This window comes from Temnothorax nylanderi, unplaced genomic scaffold (genome assembly GCF_030848795.1).
Source record: "Temnothorax nylanderi isolate EJ_2023f unplaced genomic scaffold, tnyl_v1.0 TNYL_tig0007_pilon, whole genome shotgun sequence".
In the NCBI taxonomy this organism is placed as follows: Eukaryota; Metazoa; Arthropoda; class Insecta; order Hymenoptera; family Formicidae; genus Temnothorax; species Temnothorax nylanderi.
The window spans coordinates 1,387,432-1,407,817 of record NW_027249069.1 but is presented as its reverse complement, the minus strand read 5'-3'; the positions used below and the strand labels follow the sequence as shown (position 1 = coordinate 1,407,817).

Below are 20,386 nucleotides of genomic sequence, written 5' to 3'. Positions count from 1 at the left end.
AAAAAAGTTTGACAAGATAACATTTGTTATGCTTATTTGATTTTTATTCATCTATATATTTTTGTTCGTTTCGATATTTTTTATTTTGTTTCACATTTCGTTAATGCAACTTTCTCCGTTACGTAATTTACAATTTTTAATTTTTTTAGCTTGTTATTGCACACTAAGAAAAATGTAGATGTAAAATTTAAATTACATTAAGTTGAATATTGATATTTAAATATTAAAAGTCATGTAAATGATGTTCAAAAAAGGGGGAATTTCTAAACAATCTCACGAATCTTATTGAAAATAAGATCATGAGGATATTGATCTTGTTCTTGATACTATTTTTTATTTTTCAGGAGCTGTCCGATGTGACCTATCTTGTACCTGTATCGGCATTGACAACCATGCTCATCGTCTCTTTGACATTTCTAGTGGTCACGCAATTACCTTCCGCCATGGTCTCTAAACGGTCCAAGATTTTAATAGGTTTAACATCCTCCATCATACTTGGTTTAGGAATTCTAATACTAAGAGGCGTCCTACCCTTGTTCGCCTGCATCCTATCAGTAATCGCCATTCTACCTAAAATGAAGTGGCAAACACCGCTTATCATCAGCTGCATTCTGGCCCTCGCACACATTTTGAGAAGACTTATTTTCGACGATCTAACGAGCTATTACGGCATAATTCAGGTAAATATATAGTTGAACGTTGGATAAAATCTTTCTCTTAATTGATTTGTTATTGTAAAATAATGAATTATAAGGATTTCTTTTTTCTTAACTATTTTTTAATTAATGTTTTTTTTTAGTCTAAGCCAGAGAATTTTTAATTTAAGTTTTTCGAGATTTATTTATTTAGAGGATAACATAATAAGGCTATTTTAGTTCAGTTTAATTCGAGTTTAGGGTACTGAGGCATGGGATTTGCTAGAGGAACTTTGAGTTCAAGCCTCAGTTTAAATTATAAAATAAAGGATAGAACATGATATACCTAATTCAAAAGCGAAAAGAGAATTATGTAAATTGATGTATTGTACGGAAGTCCATTCAAAGTTGCAAGGCACGGATCAAATAAATATATAATTAGTGTTTTTTTTATTATACATATGTACATTTTCATACATAAAACAATAAATATGATACATTTAATAATAATTTTTGAAACCATGTTCTATTATATCACAGAGAACAATTTTAGAAAAAGTACCGAAAAAATATTTTTCGATAAATATATACAAACTATTAGGTATTTTAGAAAGGTATCTTTTTTATCGGACAGATTGTTGCGGAGATCATATTCCTTCTGGCTGCCATCTTCGCAGGCATGTATTACAGGATCCTAACAATGATGGCCCATCGCAAGACTTTCTCCGGCACAAAGACGGTGATCGAATCGCGAATCAAGCTTGAATGCGAGAGGGAGCAGCAGGAACAATTATTGCTCAGCGTTATTCCAGCCTACATTGCGGCAGAGGTGAGCAATAAAAATGTATCGCTTCGTGATCTAATTAAAATGTTGATTACGATCCATCACGGAAGTATTCGCGTTGAATTTTCGCCGCATGAATATGTAACGATGATAAGGCTTCTCATTGTTAGACTCGTCCAACAATTGATTAACGTTTAATTAAATTTCTGCCTATGACGTTTGAATTTTGACTATATTTAATCACAAAACTAATTTAACAAAGTTAAATTCATGCGAGGGATAAAATATGTAGGCGTTTGCATCTTGTGGAGGCAAATAGTTTTTCAGGAAATAAAATTATTAACATAAAAGAAAATAAAAGTTCGCGCGCGCAGTTTTCTAAACAATTGTTCTTTCATCGTACTTTGCGTATTATATACTACGATCTGTTTCCAATCACACGATGGATATCGATTTACTATACTGCAATAAAAATCAGATGATGACTTTTGAAGTGCCTTGACGAAAGTAATTAACGATTCGCGTTGAAGTTTTCTGTGAAATTAGACTCAAATTTGTAAAAACTTTACTTTAAATGAGAGTCGAAGAAGATACGCAGTATTTACAACAAAAGTTCTACGTCAGTTATTTGAAACGCGTAAATGGAGCAATCAGTCCGATTTTCTTTGATCACAATAATTACATCTTCAAAAAAAAAATATTTATTTTTACCAGAGGATTCTATTTCGGTATATAATATTGCATAATATACAGTGAAAGATGATATTATATTTGAGAAGACCTCGTTAAAAACTCCGTTGTTAGAGCTTAATGAGTGTATAAACGTTTTACGTATAATAGATACTCGATACTTCTTTTCATCGCAACAATGCCGAATTTTAACTATTTCTGGTTTGATATATATATATATATATATATATATATATATATATATATATAAAATCTTTGTTATTCGTAAAATTACTACAAGCATATTTTATATTTAAATATAATATACCTATATTATATTTAAATTCGTGTGTAAGAATGTACGAGTTCTAGCAAACTCCGTCTATATTTTTAACAATAAGATTGTTACGAGGACTTGTACAAAATAGAAAAAGGTATATAAAAATGACCGGATAGATTTTACTTTATTAATTTTGCTGTTGTTTTTAAGTGATATTTCCTTATTTGTAATTATTTTTAATAGCACTCGTAATGCAGAGCGAATTGTTCATTTAAATTGATTGCAATTCGGATTCCAATTATTTCCTATCAATGCACATACCGCATGAATCATATAATGATGTTTACCGGTGACATGAATAATTTATGGTTTCGAATGGATGAGTTCGGTGTTAATCTGCTAATCGAAAACTATGGAATACGATGTTTTGTTGATGCGATATTCCATAACGCATCACAGAAATTTCTAATGCAACACGTTATAGGGGATAGATATAAGCACTAATATCGAATAATTAATATAATTGTTAGAAAACTACGCAGCTAATAATAATACATAGATGATATTTATACTAAACGAAAAAAATATTAATTTGTTATCGCAGGTAAAAAGAAGTATAATGCTGAAAATGGCGGATGCTTGTCAGGAAGCCAATAAGCACAAGCAAACCACGTTCCAAGAGATGTATGTACAACGGCATAATAACGTAAGGTAATTTATTATATTTATTATTATTACATTTGTTAAACCTATTAAAATTTATAATATAGGTACACATATTAATGATTGTAACGAAACAGATTGCTTACAACGATGTTACAAAATATTTAATGCAAATATTGTTATAAAATATTAATGTGAAGAATATCGTGTATTTTTATTATTATCTATAAATTCAAAATAAATAATAATTTTTATTTTGTAAAGGAATTAATTTAAATCGCACTCTGATACTTCTATACAATATTTCGTTAAAATATATATGCAATACTATATAAACATTTGATGGAATCGATTCGCAAAAAGAGAGATAATGTTAAAAATAAGACCGGCTGCGCAAGGTTAAGAGCAGAAATAATTTAATCATAATCAGTGTATTTAGAAGGCACGCGCGTATTTAGTTCTCCCGCGCGAGGATTATATGGGTCGAGGATGATGGCAAGGAATATTGATTGCATTGAAATAAACGCATGCTGCACGTGTCGCACACTGCCTTTGGTCGTCCGTCCTCTATCCATCGATCTAGCCATGCATCTGAATTTAAATCATATGATCGCTCGATTGTGCAGCATCTCCGGATTCAATCGAGCGCACTTTAGATGTCGATCCATCAAAGACGAATTTTCAATGCCCCTTTCTTTGAAGTACATGCACCCATTAGAAGTTCCTAAGATTGATAAAAGATTATTCCGTGCATATTTAAATTTAATTTTTACATTAAAATTCTTTGACAAAAAGTGTCAAATAATTTACTAAGAATGTTTTACCTGTTTTCTTGCTCTGTTTTTTATAGTGTAATTAGTAAACTTGAATTAATATTAACGTTCACAAGAACGATTTCAATCTTGTTAAATTGATTTCTGCTTCTGATTTTCCTGTATTTCGTCGAAAAATTTTGCAATACATAAAATCTTATATTTAAAAACAATATATTTTTGTTGATTGTATAGCATTCTCTACGCGGATATTGTCAACTTCACACCGCTGTCGGAACAGCTCTCAGCTTCCGATCTTGTGAAGACGCTCAACGAGCTCTTTGGCAGATTCGATCAAATAGCGCAGGTAAAAGAAAACATAAAAGTTAATTTAATTTATTTATTTCAATTAAATGTTGGGTGTAATTTAAAAGAATAAATTTTCTTATTCAGCAAAACTTTTCCCCAATAGCATAAAAAACATTTTCAATGTCCTTCTTGTAAAAACTGCTTTAGATATTTATTGTAAAAGAGAAATTTAATTCTATTAAATTCTATTAATAGAATTAATCCTATTCAATATCATTGTATACCGCGTCTTTTTTACTAATGTAAGTTCAAAATTACTTATTAAATTTATTTCTGGAATTAATTTTAACGCAAGGTAAATAATCCGATAAAGGGAGAGAACACTGGGTGACCTGCAAAACGAGATTTCTTGCTATATTATCATCAATATTGATGTCGTCTAACCTAAGGTTGACTATGGATCCATTAGTGCGAGGTGAATAAAATGTCTGAAACCTTTTACCCTTTACCAACAAGCAGAATATATGATCGCCTATCACTTGTGCAAAGAGGGACATTGAAAGTGTACTTTCAATTTGTACGAGAATAATATTCACATTTCAAATTCTCAAATTTAATAAAATTCGTTCAATAAAAATTGTTCTATAAAATGTGCAAACATTTGAGTTTAGTATAACACTAATGTTACAAAATTTCTAGCATGAGGAGAGATGTTTTAATTTTAGTTAGGAAAAATTTTTTTACTTATACAATATGATTGTTGAAAGCTTCAACTTGAAATTGAAGAAAAGTTTGTTATGTTAAACGTGACAATTTAAAAAAAGTATTCAGTATTTATTTGCAGAATATTTCTGATTTTTGTTTGCGCGTATTTATTTCCTTTTAACGATTCAAATACAATATTTTTCAGCAACGAACAAATTGAATTTTAGTCCGTCAATATACTTTTAAATCCGAGTTCCTCGTTGACTAAATAAATTTCTGGGCTTGTGACTCAGCGTAACTAAATCTAAAAAAAACATGGAACATTTGCCTTTTCAGAAGTATAGCAATTTTATTTGTTTTACTCGTGCACTATGTTTACGATAATATGTTGCAATGATATTCAGTTAAATGCCTAGTTTTATCTAATAGTCAAAGTGAGAAACAATAAAAATTATAAAAAATATATAAAATTTGCAGAACAGTTATTTTAAACACTGATATAGAATGATTAAAATTATTGTATAGAAATATCTTTTACAATTCGTCTACAATTCTTAACTTCCAAAACGCATTTACAATTTTAATTTCGCTAGAAAGTTGAAAATCGGAGATTCACTTTAATTGCAAACAAGATTTCTGTTATGGTTACCAAAAAGTTTTGTTTCATTAAAAAATGTAGTTTTTCCGTAAATTTACAACTAATCTCATAAAACTCATTCAAAGTGAAATATGTTTAAATATTTTTTATTTTAGTTACTATTCGAACAATTCGAATTCCTAATAAACTGTATATAAAACGTTTTGCATTTTTTTGCGAAAATATAACGCTAAAAAAGATACGTTTTATTTGATATAAAAAAACAGGAGTGAGGATAAATGAAAGAAGATAGATTTAAAAAACAAAGTATTTGCAATATATTTGAAATTTATAGGAATTGCCGAATTCTATAAAAATAATAGAGAGAGATAACTTTAATCAAAAATAATAAATATAAAATATTGCAAAATGTGATGTGCGCGGTTTTTTCGACAAATATTGAATGTCGTTCAATCAAGCCATACGTGATATAGTACTAGTGCGATGAAGATAAAAAGTTTCTTTCGAACATTTGATTCGCAAAAATGTGCGCGCAATTTCTTTCTTGCTAACGACTATCTTCTTTTTTTTCTCTATCTAGACCATCGATTATTCTATCTCGCGCAAATTTTATTTACATGAAAAATCGAATATGTAAAGTAAACGCATTAGCTAATGAAATGCTCAATATAATAAAAATAAAAATTGAAATCTTCGTAATATCGCAACATAAATCTTTTTCATTTCCAATAAAAGTCGACGGTTTATCGATATGTAAAATTTTACGCGCAGAAAAATGATTGTGAAGAAAAATGTTGCATTCTAATAGGAGATAAACTGAATCTAAATACGCAAGATGATGAGAAACATAGTTTGTTTTATATCGTCACATACATTTTCACTCGTTTTTTTCGATTTTCCGAAAACTGCGAAAAGAGTAGTTTTAAACTTAAATTTATATAATAACAACCTAATAAAGCTATGGAGGGAGACAGAGTCCTATACAATATTGCGCGCCCTTGTGTTCATAATCGGATGCCGCTTTACATTCTTTCTCTTGGTAAAGAAAAAGCACAAACTTTCACGTTACGCTACGTTAGCGCGGAAAATTGCTTTTAGAACGACAATAAAACACAATGATTAAGCTTGAGTTTGTTAATTCCCGAGTTCTAGAGAAATCGGTGTTTTGTCAGCGCATTTAAAATAAGTAAAAAACTTATAATCGCTTTGTTGAAATATCTTTGTATATATACAATATATATACTTTTAACAGGACTTACAGCGACTTCTCACGTTTGATAGAATGTAAAATATTTTCATCACGAATCAGTACATTTAAATTTGTATGAATAAAGAGGAGCGCTCAATATACACTGCATCTCCTTCCAGAGCTTTATTAGTTTGCAGCTATATTAATCTAACTTATAACTACTCTTTTCGCAACGAAAAATCAAAAGAACGAGTAAAAATGATAGCATAAAATAAACTATGTTTCTCATCTAGCTTTTTTTAAATTCAAATCATCCTATTAAAATACAAAATTTTTCTTTACAATTATTTTTTTTTACTTAAAATAAAAGATTTATACTGCGATATTATGAAGATTTTATTTTCAATTTTTAATTTTATTATTAAATATTGTGTTAATCAATACGTTTACTTTACATATTCAATTTTGCATGAAATTTGATTTAATAAGTAGTTTCAATGTTATTTGCACCAATTGTTAATTTTTGGTTGCGTTAATATTTATCAATTTCCACCGTTCTCTTTATCCGTTCCCTATTGAAAATTATATTTGCAAACAAATCAACATTTCGACATTCGCTTTGGTAACTCATCAAAGCTAATATCGATGAACAAATACGCAGAACATATATATTTCCAACGAGAGAAGAAGGTCAAAGCATGAAGCCGCAAGCGGACGGATTTTAAAAAACTCCAGTTTCATTTATTTTTCAATCCGCTCTCGCAACCGCAACATTGCTACCGCCACCACCGTTATATCGATCACGAGTTTTAGGAATTGTTTATAAAGCTGAACATTTGCCCGAGGAGAAAGCTCCGGGAAACTTGCTAAATTTCGTTCGCCGTGGGCCAGATTGCAAACGCCAAGGCCTCCAGCCTTTACGGCGTCGCATAATTCGCTTTTATAGCGGCCGGAGGGACTTTACGGCGTTACCGGAGCGCGGCATGAATCCAACAATATGATCCAGCGCACGCTGTGATCGTCTCGCAAAACGTCTTCCTTTTACCACGAACTTGCGAATGTCGTTCCCGCGCTGGTTAACCCGCTGACCGAGCGGGAAAACCGAGCAACTGACATACACAGTTTGGATCACTCGACTCGTTTACCTTGAGCAATTATTTGCGGTTTGTCGGTTTTATATGCAATTCCAAATTCCAACAACGCCCGCTTCATGGACAATTTTGTATATATATATTGATTTCTGATGAAAATATTTTACACTCTATCAGCTGAAGAAGTTACTGTAAGTCCTGTAAAATACAAAGATTATACAGGACAGCTTCTTTTAGTCACACTAAAAAAACTGAGGTGATTTTGATATATTCCTTAAATTACTTGAAATATTAATAAATACATATATTTATTTATTATATAGATATGTAAAAGTAAAAAAAAAACTTTTAGATCGCTATCGTAATAATGACGAGGACATTGCATGCTGATCGATGATGGGAATTATGCCGCGAATAAATTCCGCATTCCGTCTTAAGGAATCTCATAGTGTTCACGTCATATTAGTAGTGATTATTTCCGTAATCTTTTGATCGACAGAAAAACAGAGTAACAAAATTTTTCGAATTTAATTTTGTCCTGCCGGCTAAACTCGAATTTATCGACGCTGATTTCAGTCTCAGATACGCGCGACACATAACAATCTTATACTCGTAACTTCTCCTTTCTTAAATTACGTGTAATGCCATGTAATTGTCGAGTTTCGACAATAAATTGTAATCTGCGAACAACAGATTGTTCCACGTTGTAGTAGAAATTATAGGAGAATCTCATTACAAAGTTATTGCAAAGTTATTACATAGTCGAAATCTTTTAAGCCAAATTTATGTGCTGAAATTTTGCCATGCTTCCTTATGCAATAAAAAATTGAATAAAATAAATTCCATAAGAATCTCATAGATTTCTTAAAAGAAGTTAGAAGATTCACTTTTTATTTTTAACTTCACGATTTATTTGTTAGTATAACTGCAGAAATTGCAGTATAATAAAAAAGATTACATTTTGAAAGCTGTACGTCGATATAATTTTTTAAATTTAATTTTAAATAGAGAACTGTCGAATAAATTGACAATAGAGACTCTATTGTGTCAAAGTTATTACCATTCGAAAAATTCTATCAATTTGTAAAATCGGTTTGTAAAATCAAATACAAAAGCAATCATATTCTGCAAACATTTTTAATCTAAACATACTTTTGCAACAGTTGAAAACATTTATTCGCAACACACGTTTCGCAAAGTTAAACGTAGTATTACGGTCAATATAAATTGTAATTGTAAATTGCAAATTGTAAAAATAATTAAGAGCCCGAGAGAATGAAAAGGTTAATGGTTCCAGAATTTCTTTATAAAAATCTCTGTGTGAAAATAAATGAAATGTTCATTTATTTTCACGTGAACGTTATAAAATCTGAAATATATTGTTTTATTGATATAATATTAAATAGTAATGATAGCAATAACAAATCGAAAATATCTGGAAATGGTTTTGTATTTTTTTTTTGCTCGATATGGCACTGGGAACAAGTAGCAATCTGCTTTCTTTCGGCTCGTATAATAATTCTCGTGGTAATTCTTTTGATTGCTCAATAACATTCCACTGATAATGAGTTTCACGGTCCACAAAGTCGGATTAGATAAGAGAAGGGAAAGGGTAGAAAATCGGGGAAGAAACGTCACATAAATACACGAATAAATTAATGATGCGGAAAATGAAGGAGGAAGACAATGTCTTTACCGGCGACAAATTTCTTACAGCTTCAAATCAATCATTATGTCAAAGATAACATCGGAAAGTAATCCTTTTTGCAATTTTTCTTACAATCTTGTATTAATTCCATGTTTTATCGATATTTGTTACAACAAAACGCCATCTTACGCTTTGTAAAATATTATTCGGCAATTCGAAATTTAATTTGTTTCTACATTTATTAAAGTAAATCCAAGAGAAATTCTACCGAGTTTCTTCCTCTCAGATTCTGCGAAATATCTCCGCAGCTGCAACAAAATTAAGTCTCGCGACATTAGACTTGAACTGAAGTCTTCTCGGATCAGTTATCTGGAGTATTCTCCAGAGTGCTTTAGACGGTGGAAACTGGATCCTCCTTTCTGAACTCGATCTGATATTAGGTCCCAACTAAATCGGATCTTAATTAGCTCAATTAAGGTCAGATCAAGCTCAAGTGTCAGATATGAATATAAGTTAGATGTATAACGCGACATTTTATATAATGAGATGTTACACAAGCCAAGTAAACTGTCAAGTTTCACTCCTCATATTTTGAATCTTGCGAAAGTATTCTATCGCAATAAGAATAGCGGCATACGTCACATAGACATCGATAGATGTTTTCGAACTAGCTTCCGATTTCTCGCGCTTTTGCCTCTGCCGCGCCGTTCACAATTGAATTCGGGAAATGTGCGATATTTCGCGATAGGCAAACAACGACGCCGCAAATGGAAAAACTTTATTCCATTTGTGTGGGTGAAATATATATGATGCTATCCAAAGCTTCGACGGGAATGCCTCTGTCTACTCTCTGCCTTTCTAGCATATTTATCTTCGCAAACATATCGCCGCAGAGATATTTCGATCTATCCGAATAAGGAAAAGAAGACAAAGCAATAGACTCAAAGAGACTATTAATGAACAAGTTTTACAATATGCTCTCATAATTAATAACTTTTATGGTAAAAATAAATATTTATAATAAAACGCCGATATGCGGAAAATAAAAGAATTTATTAGTACTTAATAATACATATTGTTGCACACGCATAAATTATTCAACATTTGCACGCAACCTTAATTAAATCGGTAGTAAAATGCTAATTAAATGAATATTGCAATGAATAAAAACGACGTTACGTAGGTGATCAAAATTTATAAATTTTCATATAAATGCTAATGGATGGCTTACGCAAATGGAGTATTTAGATACCGCCTTGAAAGTAATCATAATTGCGATATGAAGAATTATGGATCCTGTTTTGACGATTTATATCAATAAAGGGCTGCTACAACGTAAATTTATGTGGAATTATTATTTCACGTTTCGCGTTGTAATAAAAATTCTTGCGTTGAATAAAATATGAAGACTATATCGCATAATAAGAATATAAGGTATGTAGATTGCATGGAATGTAAATATACAGAATATTCTGTAATTATTACTGAAGGATTAAATATGATAAAAATAAAGAAAAATTACAAAAAAGTACATAATTCCTTAGTCTCTCTGCTATCTTAATTTTCCGCTTTCTGTAATTGTCTAGAGTTAAATAAAATTAATATTATCTTTAGGGTATTTAACCATTAAGACTCCAACGTCGAGCTAGACTCGACATAAAATTTTTATATACTTCTCTCTTCTGTATTTTTTTAATTAAAAGTATATTTTATGTTTGTTATATGATTCAACATTATTTACACTATATCAATATTTTATTTTGTATAAAGTTGTGCAGTTTAGCTTGCTACCTGGGTAAATATTTAATAAATTTCAATTTTTGGCGTCTAAATTTAATATGAAAGGAAATTGCTTCCTTTCCTATGAAAAAAAGCCTAGACTTATTTATTCAGGAAAATCCTTCAAGCGATATCATACGTTATTAAAGTTTAAACAAGATGCAATAAATGTAATAAATTATTTCTTAAATATAAAGTAATATAAAGTATTGATTATAAAATATTCAATATATTTTTTACTTGTTATAAAAAATACACCTAAAATTTTTATCGCAGAATCTTTCTATTTTTATTTAAAACTGGCGGGGAAGAATGTGAAATTTGTTACAGAGCGCAAAGGGTTGATAATAAATTAATTCATGACTTTCAGGACAATCAGTGTATGAGGATCAAAATTTTGGGCGACTGTTACTATTGCGTTTCCGGGCTTCCGGTTTCCCGTCCGAATCACGCTTACAACTGTGTAAATATGGGACTGCAAATGATTGATGCCATCAGGTGAGGGCCAAATAAAATACTAAAATTACATTTACTAACGAGCGCGAGCTCGTTAGTTACATACGCTTTTCTCTACCTATTTTTCTAAATTGTTGCCTGGCGCTTAACAGGATGAAAAAAGGAAATATAATTGCTACATTACTTTATGCGCAAAAGGGTTTACAAAAAAAAAGGAAACTCTTTATGAAACCATTGCACGTAGAATATTGCGTAGAATATCAATCATATCATATCAATAGCGTCCTTTCTTCTTGCTTCTCATTTTTCTCCCATTCAATATGTACAATGGCGCTAATAATTATTAGATAGAGAGAATATTTCAGACTTTTTATAATTATAAATTAATTTGCACAGTACTAATGATTTTAGTAACTCACTCACAATGAATCGAGGAATATTATGGAAGAAAAAAAATTTGAATTTTATTCGAAATTTGAAATAAAAACGAAAGTAGGAAAGCATATAATATCTTTATATCAAATTTATATTATTCTATAGCTATAACATCATCATCAGTAGTTGAAAATTTAACACTCTCGCATACCTCTGCTTAATCGTGTATTGCGCTTTAATAATCACAGGACTTGTGTGTGCTTTGTCGATGGCATCGTTCCCGGCATCGAAATGGATTGCTCATCGGTGATTAGAGGATTAGAGGATTAGTACAATATACCGCATAGTTATGTGTAGACATTAATTACAGAACAATATGGATCAAAAGACCGGTCAACCGTTGCTTATTATCCTCGATAGTTTTAGGAACTCTATTTTTAAAAACGTATGTTCATTATTTTTCAATATAACATATTTGTCATTTTATTACACTCTATTAACGATCTCTCGTGTATCGAGTTAAAAATTATTTCTTTTTTGTAATTCTTTGAATTGGCACTTAAATAGTCTCTAAAATTAATTCTAATTGCTATATATTAAATAAAGATTGCTCTTTTTGCCAGATTACACATCGCGATTAAAGAGCTTTTTTAAAAATTTCAGAATTTACGTAAATTTATATTTTTTTCCCGTAATATATTAGCATTTTTATCTCAAGTTTACACCGAGCCTACTGTTTTTCAACAAATAGAATCCAAGATTGGATAACTGTTAAGTTTAACGAATGGTGTGCTGCGAGAGAGTGTAGGAGCGACAAGTGCACGTATAAAAGCGGGGCAAATGAGAGTATTCTCGAATTGTATCTCGTCGCACGTGTAGGTTTGTCCGCGAGGCTACCGGCTTTAACGTCGACATGAGGATAGGAATTCACACAGGGAACGTGCTGTGCGGAGTACTCGGTCTGCGGAAATGGCAATTCGACGTGTGGAGCGACGACGTGACATTGGCCAATCACATGGAGAGCGGCGGTCTGCCAGGGTAAGACGATTCACCCCACTCTGGCTCTGTCAATCTGTATTCCTCTCTATATGGTTCTCACCTCTACCGCACATTGCAATATGTACAATTCTACTGTAGATTATATGCAGAACAAATTACTCTATCATCTTTCTGGGGAATACTGAACGTTAGCATTTGCGAATGTTGGCATTTATTTTTCTTGTGCAACTTTGGAGACAAAGTTTCTTAGTCTTAGGGTTTCATTATTTCGTAAAACACTGATATATAACAATTTATAACTCTTTGTCTAACTAATTTTTATTCGTATGGTGCTTCGAACTTGCAAAAAATACAGGCTACTTTTATTGTTGTATAATATTAAATATAATTATAATGCTATTCTGATGCGTCTTATTACGAAGGACATTAATGATCGCTCTCTTTTACAATAATAAATTATTGCACGTAAACAATTAGAAAATAATAATTTTTTAAATTCTATTACAAAGGATTTTCTTTTTTCAATTTTAAGGAGGGTTCACATAACAAAGGCTACTTTACTACAACTGACCGATCGTTTTGAGGTCGAGCCAGGCGACGGAGGATCTCGAGAGAGTTATCTTGCTCAGCATAAGATAGAAACTTTTCTTATCGTGCCGCCCCAGGTAAGTAAAAGCTTGCTAAGAGTCCATTATCGCTTAAAATGTTTTCGCAAAAACATTAACATCCGCTCGTCGCCTATTCAGATTCTTAATTAGGAGTAGTACTGTTTAACTCGTGCTGCTTAATTCTTCACTTTACGGCATCGCCGAAGGGAAAACACCAGACATCCGATCTATCCTCATTTGCTATAGCAATAAACACTTTATCTTCATCGGTGCTAATTAAAGAGATTGAGGGCGAAAATCGAATTAAAGAGCAATTTGTCGTAGCAGTAGCACGTAATTTATATTTAAAAAGAATAATTACTTTTTAGATTGCTTCATAGAATGTGTTTTTCTCACTGGGGGAAAACAAATATAAATAATGTTAATGTAATATATTTTGCGACGTAAAAATTGCTGAGAAAGTTACACGACTCTTAAACACATTTTTTTGTATATCGCAAACAATGTTAAACAATTTATCTAATATCCGAAAATTTTTACAATTCTAATTTGTCTATTTTATTGTATAATTGTTAGAATTTTATATTTTATAAAGTGATGTAAAAGCTTTAACTTTTTGCAAAAAAAAGAGCTCAAGCAAACGAACAATGGCTTGCTTCATGAAAAGGAACAGAAGATCCGCGTTAATACCATCAATTAATCTACCACAAAGTGATGATAAAGTTCACCCATGAAACAGGAAATCCGAGTAAATTAAGTCGCGTCTTATTTCTACATAAACGAAGTTTGGATCGTAATGCTCCGTTTATCGCCTCAATAAATATCTCGACAGAAGCTCGTTAAAAACTTATTTAAAAGCTCGCTAAATCGCGCTTTCCCTTCCGCGTATTTATTCACGTCTTTTTATTTTTCGGAGATGCTTCTTTCTTCCGAATATAAAAATTATAATTGTATGAAACTTAATTTTTTTTCGCGTAATGAAAATCCTTCATCTCGAGAAGAATTCTTCATTGTAATAACTGAAACTTCGCTTTTATAGTAGAAACATTTATATTATACTTTGTGCAAAGACACGTGTTTAATATCAGTGACAGTGATTGATGGTTGCTTGAAATTCGTTCGTTATATCTCCCATTAAGGAATGTTCTCTCAGATATTCTGCAGATAATCTTTTTGTGAAAATAAGTAATTTAATCTCATTTTTGAAATATTCAAAATAATATTTTCTGACAAGAACTTTAACACACACACACAGTTGCGCGTTAAATAGAGAATTATATCTTGATGTCTAAGAAATGTAAATTTTTTTATAATTTTTACTTTCCACAGAAAAATCGAGAGGAAAATGGAATGGAAAACGGTGGAAATCGTATACTGGGATCTGGACCAGTACCTTCCAGGTATGTTTGTTATATAATTTTGTTTAATTCGTGCAGTTCTTGTCAAATTAACATTTATGCAAAAGTGTCAATTTAATGTGAGTCGCAACAGTAACATTATAATACAAAATTTTAATCTAAAGCTTTAATTGTTAATGTATATTTTTAATTTTATGATTAATTAAATAGAAAATTAATAAATAAAATAAAAAAATAAACTAAATGATAAATAAAATAAAAATAAAATAAAATAAATGATAAATATTTTATGATAGATCCAGACCTAGTAGCAAAATGACGAAATACGTGGAATGTTGGGGTGCCGACAAGCCTTTCGCTAATATAGCGGAAGCAACCTTAGCGAAAAATATTGGCCTAACAGTAAGCTATTATTTGTCTATCTTTCTATAAATAGTTTTAACAAAATAATTAAAATATACTTATTTTATTTCGACAGAGCATCGCGATGATCGAATCGAATTTGTTGGCAAACAATTCCAACTGCTTTGATACACAGTGAGTTACACATATAATTACTTAATTTATATCAATATCATATCAATTAAAAATTTAGAAAATTATGCGTTTGACATCACGTTAATATCACGCACGAGTTTAATCACTATAATGGCTTAATGGTTTAATAACAATTATATCACTCTTCTGTCCGTTATACATGGTATGCATGTTGCTATTATGAAAATTGATTAATTATCTTCAATATAATTTTTTAAAGCGACAAACAAGAATCAAGCTCGTATTAAGTCAAATATGTAATTTACAATATAGAAATTTTTTCGGTTTTATGTATAATGTTAGACACTGGTGCGGCGGAAGTGAAGGACTTTCGCCTTTTACTTATTGGTTTAAAGAGAAGAATCAAGAGCAGCTGTATCGAGAGCAAAAGGATGAGCAATACCTTTGGTACGTTGTGGCCTCCAATGTGGTTTACACAATGATGTTCTGCATTCAAATCATCTATCTACCAAGGTGAATTATGATTTAATCGAATATTTGATATTTGAGTCAGTTCTCTCTCTCTCTCTCTCTCTCTCTTTACTCTATCACTCTAATATCTTAATGTCATGATTTGTAAAATTAATATCAATATATTTTTACAAAATAAAATTATTGTCATGTGACTTATTTTTTTAATATTTATAAAATAAAACTATTATATTATTAGTATTTATTTATCTAATTAGGTACCTTCTTTTATTTATATAATTCGATTTAGCAGGCTTAAATTAATGAAATGTTTTAGCAATTAAATTATCAATCTCTTTAACTATTGAACTTATTGAATATAATGATACAAAGATAATGATAAACGTAAACAAATGAAAGGTATATTTCTATTTAATAATTTAAAAATCAATTTTGTCTTTTATTTCCACAGAAGCATTATAGTTTACGGTTGCTTCGCAGCTGGTTTAGCGTCCCTAATTATATTTGCCGCAATTTCTTGGTTCAGTGGAAAAGCTGACTCTGAAAATACTGAAGAAACAACGAATCAAATCGCGCTTAGCCGCGGTATCAGAATAACTGTATATTTGATAACGGCACTATTAGCCATCGCATCATCAGTCATTAGTCTGATCGAAGTTGATCTCAATGCCGAACACGATATTATACCAGTGCGTATATGTCTTAAATTATTTTGTAGATTTCACACGTTATTTTATTTTAAAAAAAAGATATAGGACAACATTCAGCAAATGCTTTTTCATGCTTAAATAAATCGTTATTACACTTAAAATCTAAGTATTGGCATTAAATCTAGAAATCTGGTTAATATTAATATTAAAAATCAGAATTAAAATTTCCAGGTGTATATATATTCTCCAGTGATAGCGTTAGTAGTTGGCTGGACACACTTGAGAGTCGATTTTTTGCTGAAGCTAGGCGTAATGCTTCTATCCGTTGCCATAATACTCGTGATCTTCTCTCAAGCACCGGTAATCCAACTGTATTACGACAACCCTGACGCTAAGTAAGTGAGGCGCTCTGAAAATTCGAGCGATGCATGTATTATAAATCGCAAGCACTCTGGAAAGTCTTGCAATGTTATGGAAGCTACATTTTCGCAGGTTTTACGGCGTCCATTACCTAATGCAAGTGGGATATTTACTGGTTCTCGTCAGCCTGATACTCCACATTCTCGACAGACAAGTGGAATATACATCCAGGATGGATATTCTATGGAAGAGCAAGCTGATGGTCGAGCAGGACGAAGTGGAAACCATGAGAGGCATCAACAAGATTCTCTTGGAGAACATTCTTCCAGCGCACGTGGCTGATCACTTTTTAGCTACAAGAGCTATGCAGGTCAGCTCTTAAAACTTTGATGTTCGGAGTTATTTTCATCGTATAATATTTAATAAATTAATTCATTAAAAAGTAGATTATCTTGATAAATCTAATTTATATACCGTAATTATTGAAATTTGCACTTTTCAATATATTAATCATGATACATGATAATCGATAAGCATTTAAATTGATTATATGTTATTTGCACACAAATGTACTTATTATAGCTTTAGTAATATGCTAATTTGATACTCGCATCGTTGCACATGCATTGTCCACTTTGATCCACGCAAGTACTGTATGTTAATTTTTTTTAACACTTATTTAAATACATTCAGAAATTATTTTATATAGATTGAAATATGCAAAACACAATCTGTAGCTCTTTTTAAAAAATTATTTAATATTTTGATCATTTTCACGCGCACCTATTTTCTTAATAATACAAATGCATAATGATTGAAGTAAAAGATAATTAGATAATCATTGTCTTCTAATTAACAGGAACTCTACCACGAGAGATATAGCAGCATCGCTGTAATGTTCGCGTCGATTCCGAATTACAAGGAATTTTATGACGAAACCGACATAAACAAGCAAGGTCTCGAGTGTCTGCGTCTACTTAACGAGATCATTTGTGACTTCGACAAGCTCCTACTCAAACCGAAGTTCTCGGGGATCGAAAAGATCAAGACGATAGGTAGTACTTACATGTTGGCATCTGGTCTGAGCCCAGGAAAGGAGGACGGTGATGGCAAGGTAAAATCATAAAATTAAACTTTAGAGACAAAATTACCTTATCTGATTTCTTGAGCAACTTGTTCTGTTTATAAAGAAATTTCGTAATATTTAATATAATTATTTATTCTTCTTAATCTAATTTTGAAAAGCCAGTTGAATAAATATCTGTAATTTTGCATAAAATAATATGTGTGTATGTGTGTGCGCGCGCGCGTTGAAAAATGTTTTAATAATTTTTTTATTCTAATGAAGAAAATTGTCAAAATAATATCATTCTTTATCTGTTTTATGTAGAATCTACTAAAGCAACAAGATCATAATGTAATTGTACTCGTCGAGTTTGCCATCGCGCTTATGACCATTCTGGATCAGATCAACAGGGATTCTTTCCAGAGATTCAAATTGAGAATAGGTAGGACTTATATCACTAACGCTATTATTATTAAATTCTTTTTACCAAAATATTTTTTTATATTTAAACATTTTTAATAAGAAAATAGAAGTATTTTAAATAACAAACAATCGCATAATAAATTATATATATATTAATTCTTGTCAATTGTCCCTTTAGCTCTGTGAAATAAATAAATGATCAAATACTTGTTAATCGCAGGCTTAAATCACGGTCCGGTGATAGCGGGCGTTGTAGGTGCGCAGAAGCCGCAATATGACATTTGGGGAAACACGGTGAATGTGGCTTCCAGGATGGACACTTGCGGTGAGATGGGCAAGCTCCAAGTTACCGAGGACACTGCCAAGATCCTCATCGACGCCGGATATGAGCTCGTTTGTCGAGGACCGACATACGTGAAGGGCAAAGGAACCCTTACCACGTACTTCGTGAAGACACCCTTCGACGATAAGGGGGACAGCTATTAGCAATGAATCGGAACGGTTTAGATAATCACACTTTATCTTGTGATCGAGAAAGATTTTTTTCCATTATCGATTCTTATGGGTCTGAATACCTCACGAAAAAGTGTGAAACGTTGCAGAAAATAGAATTTTGTTTAAGTCGCTTAAAAAGATGATCAAAACCAAGTAATTTCAGAATTTTAACGATTAATCTATCTGTTGTAAAATATTTGTGGATGTTTACTCATTTAACTCGTAAATAAGATCTTAACTTCGCTGGAAAAAGTTACATCTTTTTATCATTTAACTTAAACATTGAAATATTTGTAATGTACTCAATATAATAATAATTTCATTCTTTGCTGTTCGTTATGCATTAAAGAATGAATAATGATACATGTGCGATAAGAATGCAAATGTTTAGAATTACTAATCTCTCGATGTTTGTTTTTTGTATTTAAAAGAAAGTGAGAAAGTGGCATAAATAATAATTATTTTTGGGAATTAGAAATTTTATGTATCAAACTTCAGAGACAAGGCAGATGATGATTTTACATACATGTTTTTTTACAAAATATACCACAGGATCGTTGCGGAAAAATTTGAAACACCGACTCAATAAACTTTTAACTTATGCCAAGTAATAATAAGTATCGTTACAACGTACCTGTTCAAGTAGATTATCTGTATATATACAATATATGTATATCTTCTTCATAACATCTTGGCAGATGTGTTGTGACACAATTGTTCAGCTTTGATAATAGCTCATGAGTTCTCATGAGAAAGTAAATAAGCACAGTAGTTTTTCTCCTTGCTTTCTGTGTTTTATATTCTGCCGCTCATTATGGGAGCTGTTGTTGCACTTTATGCAGATTACGAATTTAAAATCCATTTATGCGGAATGAGGGATTGAACCCGGGAAATTCTTCCGGGAAATCCGTCAATTACGAGTCCGCTCTCACGTCCCGGACATCTCATACACATATACATAGACATGCCATAAATTATGTTCCTAAGAAAATTGAATTTATTTCATAACTAGAATAAAACCAGTATGAAATGTATACTTATTTTATTGATTTGACCAATCATAATGATTTTAGTTATCAAATAAATTTATTTTTCTTAGCAACAGAATTTGTAGCACAACTATATGTACATAAATACATAATTGTATATGATTTAATTCTTTTCGAGAGCTACGAAAAATCAATTTCGACGGATAATCTCTATTGAGAGAAACAACGAGAATGTCTCAATCAGTCTCGATACCTAATATATACATATCTAATGTACGATATTGCTTCATATGGCCAGCATTTACTTATTGTCTTTCTTCACAGTTCGAAATATTGCGAACATGGCTATGTGAGTAAAAGTACGATGGTGAAGTTCATCCCGATTGTCATCATTAGAGGATAAGGAACATAAGTTCCGTTTTACAGAATGTTAATAAACGTTTAATTATTTATAAATAATCAGATTGTTCTTAATTAAATATCTAAGTTTGTATAAAATAAATAAAAAAAACTATGTGATTTCTTTTAAATACGAA

At 31.2% G+C, this 20,386-nt stretch overlaps 1 protein-coding gene across 3 annotated transcripts in view; it reads left to right on the top strand.

Moving 5' to 3' along the window:
• Adcy2 (adenylate cyclase type 2 Ac76E) overlaps positions 1–20,380 on the top strand; it is a 42,591-nt gene extending 22,211 nt beyond the window's left edge. For all 3 annotated transcript variants that reach the window (XM_071719266.1, XM_071719275.1, XM_071719281.1), the window contains exons 3-19: positions 345–680; positions 1,270–1,464; positions 2,973–3,079; positions 4,039–4,150; positions 11,473–11,600; positions 12,813–12,971; positions 13,465–13,597; positions 14,870–14,940; positions 15,195–15,300; positions 15,377–15,435; positions 15,739–15,909; positions 16,319–16,556; positions 16,749–16,912; positions 17,010–17,247; positions 17,737–17,991; positions 18,268–18,385; positions 18,587–20,380. In XM_071719266.1, the coding sequence (XP_071575367.1) occupies positions 345–680; positions 1,270–1,464; positions 2,973–3,079; positions 4,039–4,150; positions 11,473–11,600; positions 12,813–12,971; positions 13,465–13,597; positions 14,870–14,940; positions 15,195–15,300; positions 15,377–15,435; positions 15,739–15,909; positions 16,319–16,556; positions 16,749–16,912; positions 17,010–17,247; positions 17,737–17,991; positions 18,268–18,385; positions 18,587–18,852 (2,856 nt within the window). In that variant the 3' untranslated portion in view covers positions 18,853–20,380. The remainder of the gene's footprint in view (positions 1–344; positions 681–1,269; positions 1,465–2,972; positions 3,080–4,038; positions 4,151–11,472; positions 11,601–12,812; positions 12,972–13,464; positions 13,598–14,869; positions 14,941–15,194; positions 15,301–15,376; positions 15,436–15,738; positions 15,910–16,318; positions 16,557–16,748; positions 16,913–17,009; positions 17,248–17,736; positions 17,992–18,267; positions 18,386–18,586) is intronic.
• Positions 20,381–20,386: the final 6 nt, after the last annotated feature.